The following is an 18,916-nucleotide window of genomic DNA, read 5'->3' on the forward strand; positions in this document are numbered from 1 at the left end:
TTGTTACACTGATAACTCCAATACAAAAATAAATACTAAAAGCTCAGTAATAACTTCACATATAGAAGAGGCAGTTGGAAAGCATTCCCTCTTTGAGGTAACCACAATGTCTGTTTGGCTTTCATCTTTCTATTAACCTCTACAAATATAAGACTTTTGAACTTTGAAGCCTCTCAAGAGCAGTTAAATAAAAGATCCTACCAGGACCAAAGCCCTCCACAGCAGCAAGGGAAGCAGCAAAAGCCCTGGTGGGGTTCCTTTGCTGCAGGGAGCTCTCTGCCCTCTGCCAGCCCAGCACACACTGGGCAGGGAAGCAGAGCCACGGCTCCACCTGCCACGGACAAAAGGGGAAGGGAAAGGACTTATTGGGAAGGGAAGGGACTTATTGGGAAGCTCAGCTGGCACAAGGCCTGAGACCAGAACTGTTAGTCCTGCTGGTGGCAGAACCCCTTCCATTCTCTGGAGAAGCAGCTTCCTGTGGCTCATCCATGTGCTCTTGTTTAACCTCATGAGGAATGGCAGATAACTCAGAGAGCACAGTTCATACAAATGATGAATTCTTAGCTAGGAGAAGGTCAGAGAAGAGTTCATTTCTTTACACGCCTCTCCATCAGGGTATTTCTTTATGTACTTTTGGCTCCTTATCTGGAACAGCAATTTAAGTCTTATAAAAGCTTGAAGCAATATCCCAACTGAATTCATGTGGCAATAACATAATACTATTACCAGAAACCAGATTAACCTCACACAGAATTCTGTAATTAAATTCTGAGAAAATATTTTTATATCCTGATACTGTAGAAATGTCCCTCAACTTTGTCAAGGGCTTGGTATCGCTTCTGTAACTTTCTATGCATTAACTCTGTGCCAAGCATCTGTAGGCCCAGACCTTCATTTGTTCCTGTAACATGCTTTCCTTCCATTTCCATTAAAAACCACGAGTTTGTAAGAAGAAAAAATGAAGAACAACAGCAGACTTGAAAGGGAGCCAACAGCTAAGTTAGAAATACAAATCTTGCTACACCTTGGCCAAAAAATTAGTCTGGATTTCTCCTGGATAAACCAAGCAGGAATACATTTGCACCTGTTTATGTTTCACATTTAAGAAGTAGTTACCTAAAGCATTACAAATTGCTGCAAATCTATGTGATAGAAAAACTAAGAAGACTTCAGTTCAATCATTTAAATTGCTCAATTTCTTTTCAACTACATTTTATAGCTGCATATAATGTATGTAATTGTATATCTATACTGATATTTAATTGAAGAAATTCCTTTAGATGTCAACAGAAGTGCAAAGGAAATTTTTAAGCGGCATAGCAGATGAAACAGAAAAAGGATTGTGTTTTTTTGGCATAGCCAGAAAATATATAGAGATGGTAGCCAAAAGGGATTTGGAACTGATACAGTTTCCCATTTACTTTGGCAAACACTGACAAGAAGACATTGGTACCAGGCCATTTTAAGTCACTTAATATTTCCTGTGACATAGAAAGAAGCAGAAATTCACTTTCTCCTGGTTTTCTATCCATTCTATTCGGTACTCAAAGTGGGAGGGGAAAGAAGAGGACACTTCTAAACTTACATAATAATCAGAATATATTTTTTTATAAATCTCCCATATGGCTCTCAACAAACTATACAGCATAAAACCAAGGCAACTATTTTATATATTTATATATATATATATATATATATACACACCAAGACACCCACTTGATCACAAAGATATACACACACTATACCCTCATCTTGAAAAACAACCCAGGAAAACTATATCTGAATATAAGACATGACTTATAATTATAGATAAAACTGACCTATATTTTTATAGCCTTTGTTTCACCTTTTTGTGTACAAGAACTATGGGAACAAAGTGGTCATGGGTGAAATGGCCATGAAAACTACTTATCTAATTTATTTTATAATTGTGTTTTTCCATGATTTCCATCCAGAGATTTGTCTTTGGGAATAGAACCACTTTGTTAAAATTTCCTCTTTGAGCTGGACTTGTTTTTTAAACCATTCACATAGAATTGCTTCCCTTTATTCACTCATGTTTTCTTTACATGGCATCTGAAAACTGAGCACTGTGACCCTGGATGTGAAAGGATGTAAAAGGAATCCACATCCCTCTCCTTTTGCTCCAGTACTGAACAAGTGATGCAATGTTGGCTCACTTGTCTGCTGCTGCTGTAGGCAAGCCAGGCCTCCTAACCAGGTGACTGAACTTTCAAATCTGGCAGAAATCTGGGATAATAATTATATAAATATAGGATGGTGCCAAAATCAATCAAGAACAGCTTCTATAATGGAACTGTTGTCCAAAATACAACTGCTTTCTGGTTTCATTTGCTATTTAATGAAAAAAAAATATAACAAAAATTACTATACTGAGGACATAAATGGCTCTTGTATATACCACTATGGGCTTTGTTACTCTGATACATGGTGACATCTCTACATTAATTCAGTGATCTTCAAAAGTGCTTTTCTGTGGCTTAAAATTTGCTATAGCACTCCAACTCAAACAGCAGCTGAATGAAACAACCAATGCACACAGAGATTTGTGATGTAAGGAAGGAATAATCTCATGGCTAGCTCTATTTTTTTTTTTCCTCAAGAAATTTTAAGATTATTTTGTGGAAAATATGAAAAAAGTAGTTACAAGAATATTTATGCAAGTCATATAAAGTACATAATATTTGCAGAGTACTTTGAAACCATGAATCAAGAAGAGTAAAAATCCCAATATTGTAATTTTATTGCCTATATTCTGTGGTTGGAAGCATGACTTAAAGAAAGGAATGACTAACTGAAGTAGTTACCCCTCAGTTCTCTTTGCCATCAATTTCCTTTGATGAATATTCATGCATATTCTGACTTTTGTTCCCAGCATTTCAGTCTACTTCCAAGTACCTACACTCACATGCATATGGTCTAATCCAAGCTGTACAGCTACTGTGGCAAAAAAGACAAAGTTTACCTGACAAGAGATGTATCACATGAACTACATAAATACTATTTAGTCTTTGAATCCAGCTTACCTACAAATAGCTAGCCAGAAAATAGAAATTTTTTGGGCAGTTTACATTACACATACACATCTGATTTTTTGGAAATTAAAGGGTAGAATTGTTTCCATGTCTCTGACCACTTCTCACAACCTAGAGCCTTTGTATTAACCTGTATTTATTGTTCTCTTTCAAAATCTAGATTCAGTCTATTTCTGGTTTTGTAAAAGGAAACACTATTTCATAGAAAGCTAAAAGGCTGCTTGCTCATTAGTGGCCATAAAATCACAACACTGCTTTACATTTAGGTATAACTTTATATACCATCACATTATCCAAAATAATGAGCAAGGAGTATCTGCAGTGTGATTGTTCAAGTTACTATATTTAGCATCCATAAAAAACCCTTAAAAAAATACTATCCCACCATTTCAGGGAAGCCCACACAAACTTCTGGAAAAGGAAAGCTTCTCACAAACAAAAAACATAATAGAGTGCATGAACAATTTAAATTGCCCTATTGTCCTTAGTGACTGGATCTCAACTACTCAAGGCAGGACCCTCAAGTGCCATTGCTGCTGCCATGAAAATTGTACTTCATTGTAGCTGACAAATGTTTATATTTTTATTTCCATAAAAGACACCCTCCTTCTCGCAATATTAAATTTAAGGTCATATTTACAACTTTTGTTTTCAGTTCATGGTCATACTGACAGTCTTCAATTTATCTTTTGGAATTCAGAAAACAAATATTTTCAGATCTTTTCTGCCATGCAGTGAAAACACATGGGACTCAGAATGAATTTAAAACCCTTGCTGTGTGTCTGTTTTTAACATGGTCAGCCTCTATGTGTTGATTTATTGTTTAATTAGGTAGAACATGAGAAAATATAAGAGGAATGTCATAATAACAAATACTGACCAACATAATTTGAAGAAAAGATCATAAAGGAAGCCCTGCCCTGCATTTATTTTTGGAATAGCCCCAAATCTGGTCACTTTACTGAGGAGCAGGCTCCAATTGCAAACAAGTTCCCAGTGAATTGCACTGCTCAAGTAGAAAGTGTCTCCCTGTTTGGTGGCTTATGATCATTAACACCTGTCTGCCTCAGGAGCTGTAAAAGCTGCTCTGTTTGCTATGGAAACCTTGAACTGGGAAAAAAGTCAAGGCAGAAAAAAGTGTTTTCTGAGTCTCTGCACTGGAGGCAAGATTCACAAGATCCACAAGATGTTCAAATGCCAAGACCAAGAAAAAAAGATCAAACCTTCCAAGAGCCCAAACTGAACTGAGTGTGGATTTCTAGATGCATTTTTATTGAATTATTTTTGCTTTTAAAATTACACCACCTTACACAGAAAGGGACTATACACAGGTGTCTGTGATTTGAAAGGCTATCAATGTACTTCTTGAAGAGAAAACAATAATTATGAGGTTGATTTAAAAAGATAAACCATAGTACAGAATTACACCAAACAGAAGTACAACCAAGTTATTTTCAGGAAAAAAACCAGAACTAATCATACCTATGCACCTTAAATAGCTATGTAACACAGAAAGGAATTATTCCATCTATATCATGATTGAAATACACTTCTTGAACTCCAAAACTTTTAAAGTTTTCAAGTGTTTCGAGGCATAATCAAACTTTAGGGCTCTGAAATATTGCTGAATTGTAACTAAAAATAATAACTGCCTTGAACCCCAAATACTCCTCTTATTATTCTAGTACTTCAAAGTTTTATATAAATTAATGATAATTGAATCTCAGGTTTATGGTCTGGTACCTCACTGTCCCCTTAGAGGAGCTATTACCATGGTGATAAGATTGCTTAAATTAAGCTGTCTTTTTCCACAGGACTTGGCTCATTGCCAGTGCAGTGAAGGGAGATTTCAGTCCATTCAGCACAGCATTAACCTTACTGCCAACGCTGCTAAATGGGCTAGAGGAGCTAGGAAATCTGATTTAAAAAAGGAAGGAACAAGCAAATATCTTAAATACTGACACACAAAACAGGACTAAAAACCCCACTTTGAAACAAAATCAAAATTAGATAAATTTTGAGATTTAGGCATAAAACTTAAAAATTCTAATGCTTTGTTAATCTATGTCAAAACTTAACTCAAAATAAGTGTGACCAATGATTTATCCATGACGGATCTGTAACAGACTATAAGGAGGATAAGAAAAATGTCAGGTAAAAATCCCTACTTAACATCTAGATTTTACTTCTTCTTTGGGGATTTGACTGAAGTGGGAAAATAAATAGCAAACAGCAGGAAAAAAAAAAAAAACAAAGTAAGAAAGCAAGATATGGAAACAAATACTGAGTTAACTATAAGGGCATGGAGAAAATGAAAAACATTCCTTTGAGTTATCAGGGTTTAATACTTACTCCATAAAAAGTAGTAAGCTATGTTCAGATGGGGCTGTCAGAGATAATGACAATGTATTACACTGTAAATCACAAGATTTGAAGCATTAGAGTAAAGTATCTATGAAGCCTGAAAAAACAATTATTTTAGTGGAAAGGAAGGGAATAGGCAATAGGTTGCAAGTACTTTATTCTGGGGGAGAGGGAAAAATATAAATTTTTGTGAGAGCCCAATAACATTATGCTAAAAAAGAGAATCAATGTTTCCTGTGTTTTTATGTGGTGTGAGAGGTCCTTGCAGTCTTTTTCTGGCAATACGTAAAAATTTTTTTTTTGTGTGACAATGAAATTACTGCATGTTCATAAGCAATTTTAATAATGGCTATGTTTATTTTCCCCAAACCGTGTGCACATGCATAGATGGAGACTGCATTTGCATCTCTGGGCACATTACAGTGCTGAAGGCTGCAGCACAGTCACCAGTTTGAGCTGCTACACCTCCTACAGGTGCAGCTCTACTCCAATTCCCTCAGCAGCAGGTGTTCCATAACATGTCCTCTGGAGTTCTAAAGCTGTTCTTAATTCTTATTTTTATTTGGGTTGCTTATAATCAGAATAACTGCCAGAGTTAGGGAACTGGCCTTGGCAACAACACACAGACAGATTTTAATTTTAGCTTTTAGTGTGAAATTGAACAAGTGATTTCATCTTTCCAAGTCAGTCTCATCATTAAACAGTTGCATTAGTAAGTTAGGTCTTGACAAAACTGCTTTGCAGATTAGTGCATGTAACACCTCTAGACGAAACACAAAACAAAATTTCTAATTTGCCCTTTTCTATAAAAATGCAACCAAATTTCACTGTACAAGAAAACTTTCAAACACATACACCACAGTATGCCTTTACTGCAGCCCTTGCCATCTAATCTAGGGTTTCAAACTCTAATTATGTAAGAGTACATGTTTAATTTGAGTATTGCAAACATTTTCAGAACTAGAGAATTTTCTTTTACATAAATATGACACATCAATGTGACACGTTATGAGCAGACTCATTGTCTGTCCAGAGTGAAATGGTTTTAAATTCACATGATTATATCTAGAAAATCTTTTCCTGTCTGAAAATTCTCTACTATTCCATGGCAGTAGATACAACATCAAACACATGTTCTGTTTATGGATTAACAGGAGATACAGACAGAAGAAAAGCTGAACATGTGTATTCTGATTTTTGCCTAGCTGTTACAGTAGGGAATACATTACTGTTTAAGTCTTCTTTTTGATTGCAAATGTTCCAACTTTAACAACAACGAAAAAAATCTGCTTAGCTATATTAGGTATGTAGATATTAGCTACATTTGGTATTATTGAAGATTTGGCACATATCATTGAAATGTTTCTCTTTATTTTGTAGGATTATTTTTAATGGGCAGATAAACATAAATGGAGAAGTAAGGGAATCCAGCTATTAGGCCAAAGCACCAGTTCAATTCTAGCAGAATCATTCCCTGGTAAAGGAAGGATAAACAAGCTGCAAGCCCTTCATTTTCTCTGAGGCTGTACTGTGCACTGTAGACTTCTGGGAAGTGGTGATCACAAATGTTTCTTATTGCAGTGCTCCCCTGCCATAGCTCCTGTCTGCACACAAACTGCAGATACATCCTGGCAAACAGACTCACAGGTTTTCCTTATGGATTATGCAACCTTTCAGCCAGCTTTGTGAGAGGCTTCTGGGAGTGACCAGTGGGGGCATGAAATCAGCTGAAACAAACACTGAAGGGTCAGAACATGGAAAATTCCCGGGCTTTGTGAATGACTAACGTGTAGCCCAAAGGATGTTTTCCAGTATGAATTCCTACTTCACTGCACAGTCCTTTATATAATTATAGATACAGCTATACATCTCTGTATTTGTCCTTTAAGAGAAGCTTCAAATTTACAAAAAATAGTAGGAAACCAGAAAATTTTAACTGAACTCGATAGAAAAATAAATTGTAAAGTATTGTTCCCAATGAAGTCTGATGGAAATGTCATGAATGGAGATGCAGATTCTTAAAAAGATCTATCTGACTTTTAATTGAAGTGAACAGCAAGTTCATGGGACAGAACACCCAGAGATCACCTTTCTCACAGCATAAAGTATAGATAGATATATAAGCTTGCTAGACCAGAAACAGCAGAGATTTATCTTTATAAAGACTGTGTAAGCAGAAGCTTCTAGCTCCAGCAGGATCAGCTGAACTGAAGTGTTGTTTATGTTCACTTTGCAGAAAAGTTTCCATCCTCCTTGATTATTTTTGAGATTTGTCCTTAAGACAAATAAGGAAAGTTTTATTTCAGAATGAATTGGCGTGATCTTCGATCCCAACTTAATAGCAGAACTAAAACTTGACAATTCTGAAGAGCAGCAGTCAAGTGTTTAAAGACATATATAAAGATTAATTTTTGTAATAAAATAAAACCAACCTTGTTGTAAAAGAACAAAATCTAGGTTTCAGTGATTAATTGTGCTAACTGGGCCTCGGACATATGTGTTAAAAATTCCCCAAACATTTCTGTGCATAATACTTTATATTTTCTGGATCCAATTAGGTAGATGTCAGAAATTTATCTGTTTCATCAGACGCAACTTTCACAAACTCTTGCCCTTTACGTGCCTTAAAATGGCAAAACCCAAAGGAAACCCTAGTTAAAACCTCCTGGTGGCTCTGTTGACAATGAAGAGGAAGAAGACCAAAAATTAAGATCTTGTTTTAAAAATCAAGTCAGCAAATACAGCTGCAGTTGAAAGCAATCAAATTAGCTAATACTCATCAGGAACAGGTGAAAAAAAAAAAGCTTATTATAGCCAAAAAGTCAGAGGAGATTGTGCAGAGCTTTGGAAAGTAAGTTGCCTGAATACAGAATGTGTTTGCTCTCAATTGTTTTTCAGAGTAGATTATTTGCATAAATTGTGAATGATCCTGAATTTGAACTCTCCCTTTCCAGCTCCCAGAGGTAAGTCTTGCCATGCCTAATATCTGTCCTGGTATCATTTCTTCATTGCCAAATGATTATAAAATTGTATTTGGCTATATATACCATAAATTATTAAATGCGTATTGAGAAAAATATTATTTTAGTATTATTTCTGTTCTTTTCTTATCTATAGAAAAGCTACAGACTGACTGGATGATATCCAAGGGTCCCTTCAAACCGCAACCATTCCTGGCTCTGTGAGACTCCAGAAGTGCCAAAGTATACTGATTAAACCAAACTTCTATTTGCTGGTTACAAAATGGTCCTGGGAGAACGTGGGCAGGCAAGACAAACCCACAAGCACAAATCCTGACCCCACACAACCATAAAATGCCAGTGTAACCTACACACATTAAAGGAATCGTTATCTTCCAAAACTTTGCATAATGTGCTTTTCTGAGTATTTCTGACCTAGGTGAATCAAGCAAAAACGGCGTCATGTGGCTACTTGAGAGGGCTTCAGAGCAAAACACACTGGCATGTCCTGAAGGACACACTTGCAACTGCCCATCACCAGCTTGTGTCAATGTCAGGCCTCCTTTCCCCTCACAGCCGAGATCCTCTGCGCACAGCCACGGCCCGTACCTGGTTTCCAGTGGGATGTTGCTGTTCAAGACCCAGCTGTTATGAAGGTGCACGGAATCCTGTGTGCTGGTGGGGGGCGTGGGGGCGGCGGGGCTGGGCTGGCTGCGGGTGGTCATGGATCTCCTCTGCAGAGAGTCGGCCGAGGGCGGCGGCTTCCTGGCGCACGTGCACGCGTGCGGCGGTGGCGGCGGCGGCGGCAGCGGCCTGAAGGTGAACTGGTTGTGAGGGCTACCGGGCATGTCTGAAACAGCAAGGAAAAGACAACCAAACGCACGGAGGGTTATTATTTTAGAAAGATCAAGACGGTCTTTAGATGTTGTTTTGCGGTTGGCGGTTCATTTATGTTCATCTTAATTAAAAAAGGAAAGGGCAGACTGAAGTCTTAAACTGAAGGAGGGCAGATTTACATGAGGTATTAGGAAGTAAATCTTCGTTGTAAGGGTGGCGAGGCACTGGAACAGGTTGCCCAGAGGAGCTGTGGCTGACCCATGCCTGGAAGAGCTCAAGGCCAGGTTGGACAGGGCTTGGAACAACCTGGTCTAGTGGAAGGTGTCCCTGCCCACAACATGGAGTTGAAACTGGTCCCTTCCACCCCAAACCATTCTGTGATCCTGCCATACAATTCTTACTGGGAATAAAGCATTGTACTTTATAATGTTCTTTACCCTGTTTCCTGTAAATGTTGCTGCAATATTTGAAATAATTTAAAATATAACAGTCTATTGAAACAGAAACTATCAGATACGGACACACCCTACAGCACTGTAATTCAACAACAGCAAAACAAACAAACAAAACCCAAAAAACAACCAAAAAGAAAAAAAAGAAAGTGGTATAACATTCACTTAATTTGTCAGGATTTTGTGGGGATGAAGGTAAAGAACATGTAAGTTAACACTGAATGGCATCACAGATACCAACTGATTTCACAAGGTATAATTCTTATTTAAAACATCTATGAAAGAAATAGCATAAAAATTAAGTCTTGCACTTCAGTTTGAGAGAGAAAATGACTGAATAAGTCCTGCCCCCTAACAAACATCTTTCCTAAAATAATGTTAACACATTTCTGGAGTCTGTTATTGCATTTGTTAAATGGAGCTGAGAAAAGGTCTCTGAAGCACTAATCATCCTGACACCCACAGAAAAGGTTTTATGGCAGCTAAAGGCAGATGAGCAGGCAGGGAGCTCACAGCCACTGGACCAGTCTGAGAAGGAGCACAGTCAAAGATGCTTGTGGTGGGTACCCAAGGCCCTGCTCCCTGTGCTGTCCCTGCCCCATGGGACCCTCAGACGGGCTCCCAGTACCCCAAAGGGATGTTGTACCTGCACAGGCTCCTGTCCTGTGCTAACAAATGCTGCCACATGGCTCAAGGTGGCTCAGCCTGAGCCACTGAGCTTCAATCCTCCTGCAAAGGACAACCAAGACACAAACATGGTGCAATGGCACTTTCAAGGAACAACAAAACCTTGTTTTTTCTACTTGATCAAAGTCTCCAAAGAATCTCACTACAGCCAGATACACAGCTATGGACAATAACAAACACTTTATAAAGAAGATAGTGGTAAAAATTGCTACCGGATTGAGTAATCTGTGAATTTCTTAACCTGAAACAACTCCAGCTACTTCACCTCAGTGTCTAATGAGGCTTTATCCCATTTCTGTACTCACCCTCACTCTCCCTTTTACCTTAGCAGATGTCCAGTTAAATTTGCAGAAATCCAGCTGGAGCAAAGCTCTGATGAACCTGCAAAAATTCCCTGCAAGGAGCTGTTGTCATCCATTTAGAAAACACACTTTCTTTATATTATGACATGACGTGTCTTCAAGGCAAAAGATGAAAGTGTATTCCCTCCTTTCCTGGAATGGCTTGTGGAAAAAAACCCACCTTTTTCTCTGTGACAGTCCCAATTTACCCCAGCTGGAGAAGCAAGGTTGTTTAGTGCTCCACATAAGCTTTTCAATGCTGTGGTAAGCAAAGCTGTCACAGATTTGGCCCAGGCTTAATCCTTTTAATTTCATTGATCTTTTATCAAGGCAGCATTCTTACAGTTGCGCTAAGGTTTATGCTGTAATATTCATTTGCATACACCAGAAAAGCAGTTCTAAGCATATTAGAAAATTGGAGACCTCAGTAAATTAAATCACCAGAGTCAACAGTCCAGGGCTCCAAAATAATCTGCTAAGGCACTTTCATATAATAATTAATCTAGGTAAATCCTGTATCCTGCTATTTTAGAATTAAAAGTTACCCAGATTTTGCATATATTTGATGTCCAGCATCCTTATGTATTTGATCAATTACATTTCCTTACTTAAGGTATCAACTGTAAATCCACTCTACAGAAAATTTGCAGGATTATTATACAACCTATAATTTGCATGACAAGCCATTTCAATCGCTTAGTCACTGTCCTGTTAGAAAAATGCTGATTTTTGCCAGGACACACAGACTCCACAAGGTACATCAAGAGCTGTGCAGTAAATGCCAAGCACCCAAGGTGATTTGCTTCTCTAGGTATTTGGGGAAAAACCTGTATAATCCGTATGGCAACACAACTTTTAGTTCCCTTCTTCCCCTTTTATCTATCCTGTCCCCATCCCATCAATGGCACACAATTGTCAGCCAGAGTTTAGTTTGTTCCATGCAATAGACTGATTCTGCTTTTGAACCATAAAGTTTCCCTGGCTGGTAGGGTACCTTATATCTCCCAGTGCAATTTATCACAATACATCAACACATCAGATTTCCTGGGGGGATTCCTTTTTAATTATCACACTTGTCACCCTTTCATCTACCTACTGGCATCACAGAAAACCTCACATTGGAGCCTGATTATTTTGGTGATTTAAAAAGTCTTTTATCAGACCCTCATTTCAGTGAAGCACTGCAAACTCATTAGGCTGAGAATCAGCCTTAGTTTCCAATTAGTTTTTACAGACTTTCTTATTTGGCAGAGTTCGTTTTATTTTGCTTGAAACTAAGTCTATAGCTCATTATTTTTATAACACAAAAAATATTGCCTGGGATATAAAGCAGCATTAAATCTAAATATGCACACTTAGGATTCTTCAGGAGTCTAAATAAACAGCAGTCTATGTAAAATAACTTACTGCAAAATCATTTAAATACCCAAAAGGGGATATTATGCAAAATAATTCGTCTAAAGCCAACAAACTTCCAAAATGTATGAGACTGATAAAGGAATTGGCTTACCTAATGCTATTTGTAACAACTGCTACTTTTAATTTAATGGCTGCTAATAATGTTCATATTTTTTAATTCTTGTACATTAAAACATTTATGTATGATATGCAAATACAGACTTAATTGCTTTCATTGTCTTCATTGATGTGATAGAAACTTCCATCCATCTAAAAATGTAGCTATATAACATTATTGCAGCTCAAACTTTACACTTGAATAATTTGCTTCAAATCAGATTTCCACCTGAGGAGTAACCAAGCCAGAAATTGTTCTCTTGATCTTTAGCATTGGCCTTCTCGTCTGCATTTAGCTCATTTTTTTACAGACAAAAGAGACAAATTTTAAAAACTTCTAAATACTTTCCCCTGAGAAGTAATTTTTAAAAAATAGTTGTCTCCTTTCAGCAGAGCACATCTAAAACTGCGAAGTTTCCTGAAAAGGTGCAGACAACATTCTGGTGATTTCTTTTACTCCAACTTGTACATTCCCCATCTACTTCACAAACTGTACTCAAACTTCTTTCTACCTGTTGTTTTTTAAAAATATATATTTATTTTTAGGGGTTTTGCTTTCATTATTCAATAAAAAGAATAACACAGTAAGTGGTAATTTGTTTAGCTCTTCTGCTCTGAGGCACTTTGCAAACTTCATGCACTCACAACAAGAGAAACTGCAGTAGGGATGGCACTGGAAACAAGAAAATCTTGCCTTGAAATTCTGCTAGCTTGAAGGAGTTCTACTTTCTCTCTGTCCTCTGAAATTTGAAGGAAGCAGTTATTCTTGTCCCCTCAATATTTCTTCTAACATAAATTCATTTTCCTCAAGAGTCAGGCTAAAATGCCTTTATAAACATAATCATGTAGCTAAATTGCTTTACAGACTGGCAAAAATGAAATAAACAGCTTAATCAACTAGTTAGTGCATAATTTAAAGTTAGTTTTGAAAATTAGCCAAGCCTTGGCAGAACTATTTTCCTAACAGTTCTGAAACATACTTCACTATACTTTTTGGATCCACATAAAAGACAGGGTAATTGAACTGTTTTATCATTTACTGACAAGGCTACAATAGCCTGTATTGTTATTAGGTGAAGTATATCAGAGAGAGTATACTAAAATGTAATGAACCATAAAAGGTTTGCATCTAACCTGTAGTGCTTTTGAAATATTTTAATTTTTTCAGTTCCAGTTATTTCTTTGTATGTTTGGATTTTTTTTTTAATTTACTGGATGTGTCTCAGTACGGTGTGAATTAGCTGGCAATTCATTATTTAATGAACGAAACAGCAACATATGTTCAGGGAGCTTAATTCAGTTTATTTAAAAGTTCTGTGGGTATACTACTGCTCAATTACAAACCACTCTGATTATTTTTTAAGCATGCTTAGAAATATAGAATGGTTTGGGCTGGAAGGAACCTTAAAGATCATCTAGTTTCAAATCCCCCTGTTGTGGACAGGGACACCTTGCACTGTCCCAGGCTGCTCCAAGCCCCATCCATCTTGGCCTTGGACACTTCCAGGGATCCAGGGGCAGCCACAGCTGCTCTGGGCACCCTGTGCCAGGGCCTCCCCACCCTCACAGGGAAGAACTTCTTCCCAATATCTGATGTAAGTCTGCTCTCTGTCAGTTTAAGTCCATTCCTCCCATCACTGCATGCCCTTGTCAAAAGTCCCTCTCATGCTCTTGTAGGCCCTTTATGTACTGGAAAGCTCTGTAAGGTCTCTGTGCTCTGCACAGGAGCGGGAAGGACTGCTTATGATGGCAGCACTTCCTTGTCTTAATGTTTTTACATTAAAAGCTAAACTTGTCCTGTAAGACCTAAGTAACTATATTTTATAAACACTCATTCTGGACCTCATTCCAGGAAACTACAAAAACGTAATTACCCAGTTTTGAACACCAGAGGAAAAAGGAACAATGGGAACACTACCAGCATATCTTTCTTTAAAGCACTCTTATTTTTACAGAAGTGCATGTTTTATACTTCTTTAATTCTGATTAATAAAATCTCTTGGAGTATAGCACTAAACTTGCCTAAAGGTCCTTGCCTAATTTATTTAGGTATGGAATGAGCCTGGGATTTTCCCATATTTTCCCATACATCTACACTTTTGATTCATTTCTAAGAAACAAATGCTGTATAACTTGTCTACTAGAAAACCTTCACAAGTCAAATAGCACAAGTGGACTTTATTACCTGCATATGATATCAACTATTAATGCCTTAAAACCCTTAGCAACAGTGAGCGTAAGGAATTTTCATCATCAAGACTTCTGCAATTGCCAGTAATTTTCCATTATCATTGCACATCAGGATCGTAACACTGCTGAGCTCCATTTCTGGTAAAACTTCCATTAGTTGCATGACAAAAGTGAAAAAATACTAGAGATCTCAGAGTTTTCAAAAATAAAATCTAAGTGTCTTGAAAGGGTCTCTGCAGACAACTATTTCTTGAGTCAGCTGCAGAAAGACGTGGGAGAATTTATCAGGCAAAAGAATGGAGGTTAGAACTCATTAGAGAAGGAAAGGCAGTGATTTCTCTCTAGAGAACTATCACATGGCTACACTTTCCAACTTTCTGGATAGGATGCATTTAATAATATTCTGTCTTTCAGGACTCAAAAAATTCTGGCATCTGTTGTCTTCGTACTGTATATTTAACTGGTCAGTTTTACTTTGCACAATTCTTGAAATAAGACTGATACACTTGTTTTTTAAGGTGTACGTGGGGGAATGTTTCTGCTTTTTCTGATGATAGAAATGTTAATATACTCAAGCCAAAAGAAGGCTTTGCTTCTGGGCCCAAAGCTAGCTCTTTTTTCTCTGCAGCTGTATCAGCTGGTGCATTGAAAGACATTACCTTTCCTGATAAACTTTGCCTCACTTTAGAGGCACTTATATATGTACAGCATTACAGCTACAACAGCACTACTCCTCCTTAATTAACTCCATCACTCAGTGTTTTAACTTGGGAGCCTGATTGCTGAAGTAGAATAATTTTGGTCATAAACATTGCACTCCAAAATGTCCCTCTCTGTGTTGTAGTTTGTAACCTGAAACGAGTTTCAGGTTATAATGCTGTGTACTGTGGGTGAGATGCAGGTTTAAATGTTATCATACAGAAGCACCTGACAATATAAACATGCTGATGTGTGTTCATATAAAATTAACATTGCCAGAGGGGAATGAAGAGCAACAGTTCCTGAGGTGCCTTTATTCTACTGAACTGCCTGAATTGCATCTTTGTTCTATGGTACTTCACATAGCTGCTAAATACTAATGTGCTCTATATTTATGTGAAAAACATTCCATTTATGTGAAATGCTCACATTTATGTCAATTAATTTGAAAAATTTGCAATGAAACTACTACTCACTCCCTTCCCTCTCCTTCGTTGCAGGTGGCGCATCTGCCAGATTTTAATACCCATCCAGCTGAGACAGGACTCTTAAATCACTCCAGTCTGTGCCAACACAAGACGGGCCCCTTGGAGGCTGAGTCACACAGGTCAAGGACAAAATGTGAAGGGAGAAGAAAAGCAGCACTCCAGTTCTGATGGAGTCTGAGGGAACAGCCTAAACAACCAGCTCAGGCTTCCAGTGGTTTGTTTAGCAGATCAAGCAGCTGCTGGTACAATTAACATCACACAGCATTCAAAGGACAGAGTGAAGATTGACAGCTCCCAGCCAGCTTCAAGGTGGTATTTTCAGGAGAATGTGTAATTCCTGCCATTACTTAAAAGTGGTGGGTTCGGTCAATATCGTGAGTTGTAACTTCTATCAGTGGGAACTCACAGGGGATAGTACAATCACTATTCTAAAACTCTGAACAAAGTGGGAGAGATTATAGCTTACAGAATAAGCCTATCATCTAGGTTTGCAAAAGACAGGCACTTACAAGTAGCCTGGCAGCAAATTTTTGATGACCTTAGAGGTGAACAGATTTTGATTAAAGAGCAGTTTATGATTGGTAAAATAGGTTGCAAGCAGTCATGGCTGTAAAAATTAATGTTTCTGCAGTTATTTATGGTTTTGGTGGTGAAAAATATTCAAGTTTTGGCCCTTGTGTTATTAAATTCATTAGCTGTGAGGGCTTTCTGAAAGGGATCTATGGGTAATGGAATTAGCAACTATAAATCATATTGAAATACCCTGTGTATTCAGCCCAATAGGTCAGTGGAAATATCATGAATACAGACATATTAAACCACTTTGTCACCACCCTGCCTGCCTCTTACCTGCTTCATCTGTGTTCCTGTTACTTTGCAACATTTTCAGGAAAAAAAGACTGCTTGAGGACATGCCCTGTTACAGACCCAAATAACATAAAGCCCTGCAGCATTTGAGCTTGCTGCCCTGTCAGGGCTGAGGGGAAGACTCTTCCTTTTTAGTACTTGTCTCCTTTGGGAGGGGGACAGTGACACCAGTTCACCAAAGTACAGAATCCTCTTCAGATTAAAGCCCAGCCATCAGAGACATCAGTTTGTTGATTCATATTTTTGCAAACATAGACTATTCTGTGCTCTACAGAAATATGATAAGCTCCAAGTCATGGTTAAACCTGCCAGTTACATCAGGACCCAAACTTCAACCCTGATGGGCTCTGAAATTACTGGGGGCAAGGTCCCAAGTGTCTTGTAGCTATCTGCACTGAGACAGAGCTGATGCTTTGTTGGCAGCACTGCAAACTTACTCTACATTTATTTCAAGGCGGAAGCACCTGAACTTTCTCACTTCAAGGATGTGAGTCCAGTTTCTCCCACCTGGCTATGTAAGAGCTTTTCTCAGGATACCTATCTGCACTCCAGATTATCCTGTCAAAACCAGACATCCAGAATGTCTCCTGAACATGATTTGGCAGAGCATCATTGGAAATCCTACATCTATTTTTACAATCAATATCAAGTACAGATGTAGATGCTTGAGTTTTAAAACACATATTGTCCTTTTGAAGTTTTGCTTTAGAAGAGAAACAAATTTTTAAATGGACATTAATTTCAAATTATCTTTTAATTATCTATTTAAAGAGCAAAATATTGTTTTTAAAAAGAGAAACAATTTTTTTTAAAAGAAAGAAGAATGGCAACCTTAGGTACCACAGTTAGCATCAATTTATTCTCAGTAACCCTTAGAATTACAAGAGACCATTTAAGGAGGCTGCATGTAACTGTCAGATGGCATAATAGAAGGGTATTTGTTGCCCACCAAATGATTTTACATAGTGTCTAAGTTACACTATATTAGTTAGAGAATATACCTCAGTGAAGAATTAGCTGATTGACTACTCCTGCCTTTTATCCCTGGAGGAAGTTTACAAGTTCTTGTCCCTCTCAATGCGCAAATAAAACAAATACTTCTACAAAAAGATCTATACCTGCATTGATGTTTGCTAACATTTTATTTAGGAATGCTGACACTTCTCCTATAGTCCTGAGCTGGCTGGGTGGAGAAACAATGGAACGTGTGTAACTGATGGTAAACAGAAAATCCATTATTTTTCTAAGAAAAGCCAAACTTCTGTAAGGAAAGACAAAGTAACAACACAGAAACAGGTAATGTAATGCCTGAAAATGAATATGAGACAAGGCCACAGCCTTCAAAGCAGTCTCTCTAGAGCACATTTGGGCACTTAGAAACAAGCATGTGCATTTTCTGAAATACCAATATGCTTCAACCTCTCCACTAAACTGGGGATTATGCCCTGATTCCACAGAACTATTCAACACTTTCAACTCCACCCTCGTGCCTGTTGTTAGGAGCCCTGCACTCTCTTAACCATCTGCAGCTCTGAGCAGAGAATCTATCAAGCACCAACAAGGCCCCTGCTGCAGAAGCAGATTCAGCTGGTTAACTTCAGCCTGGAAGGTTCAACAAGCTTCTCCTGCTAATCTGGCTCAACTGGCAAAGGAATCTAGTGCAACTCAAAATTAACAAAGATTAAATTATTTTACAGCATCAATAGGCTATAAAAGTTCATTGTGACTGTATCCTCAGTTCACCTCACAAGACATTTCTTTGTGTTTCACTCAAAGCTTATCTATATACAGTTATTTAAACTCATTGTAAATAAGACACACATTTTTGAATATTACTAGAAATTACATCTATAAAATACTGAATAAAACCTTCAAAACAAATGCATAAAGAAGTATCGAGGGAAAAATACTTTTTCATATGAATCTACCCAACAAAGTATTTTAATGAGCGCAGATCTATTAAGAGAATTCTCAGGATACCGTAATTATTATTCATTTTCTAGAATTGTTTCACCATGAAGCTTTATGCTACTATGGGGACTTTAATGTTTATGTTTTGTGACGGCTGCGTTGACTATTAAAAAGCAATTTGGCTGACATTTTAAGTCTTTTGTTGCCAGTTTTAATTGGATTGTTCACCAAGCATCAACTCCCCCGTTAACTGCAAAAATTACAGGCCAACGTCAGTTTATAGTAATGACTGTTTAATGATTTTATGCTTTCAGTACGCCAGCTTCATACGGATGCATGCATGATTAGTTTCATATCAAGACCTGTAATTAAATAATTGAAACCTCAACAAAAGAAAACATCAAATGGGAAGACATCCTTAATAAAGACTCCGAGATTTATCAAGGCACTCATTCCAAATAAAAAATAATTAATATTTTCAGGCCAAACAGTGCAAGAGTTGGTGCTAAGGCAAAAACTTCTCTTGCCATTTTCTACAGAAGAAATTTA

The 18,916-nt window shown here is 37.6% G+C and overlaps 1 protein-coding gene across 4 annotated transcripts in view; it reads right to left on the minus strand.

The window, feature by feature from the left end:
* TENM1 (teneurin transmembrane protein 1) overlaps positions 1-18,916 on the minus strand; it is a 225,769-nt gene that overhangs the window by 142,254 nt on the left and 64,599 nt on the right. For 3 of the 4 annotated variants that reach the window (XM_041485142.1, XM_041485143.1, XM_041485141.1), the window contains exons 5-6: positions 13,663-13,681; positions 8,990-9,230 (exon numbers count right to left, since the gene is read on the minus strand). In XM_041485142.1, coding sequence (XP_041341076.1) covers positions 8,990-9,230; positions 13,663-13,681 — 260 coding nt within the window. The remainder of the gene's footprint in view (positions 1-8,989; positions 9,231-13,662; positions 13,682-18,916) is intronic. The other variant, XM_041485140.1, reaches the window with a different exon arrangement.

The sequence above is a fragment of the Pyrgilauda ruficollis genome, unplaced genomic scaffold (genome assembly GCF_017590135.1).
Source record: "Pyrgilauda ruficollis isolate IOZ18807 unplaced genomic scaffold, ASM1759013v1 scaffold7, whole genome shotgun sequence".
In the NCBI taxonomy this organism is placed as follows: Eukaryota; Metazoa; Chordata; class Aves; order Passeriformes; family Passeridae; genus Pyrgilauda; species Pyrgilauda ruficollis.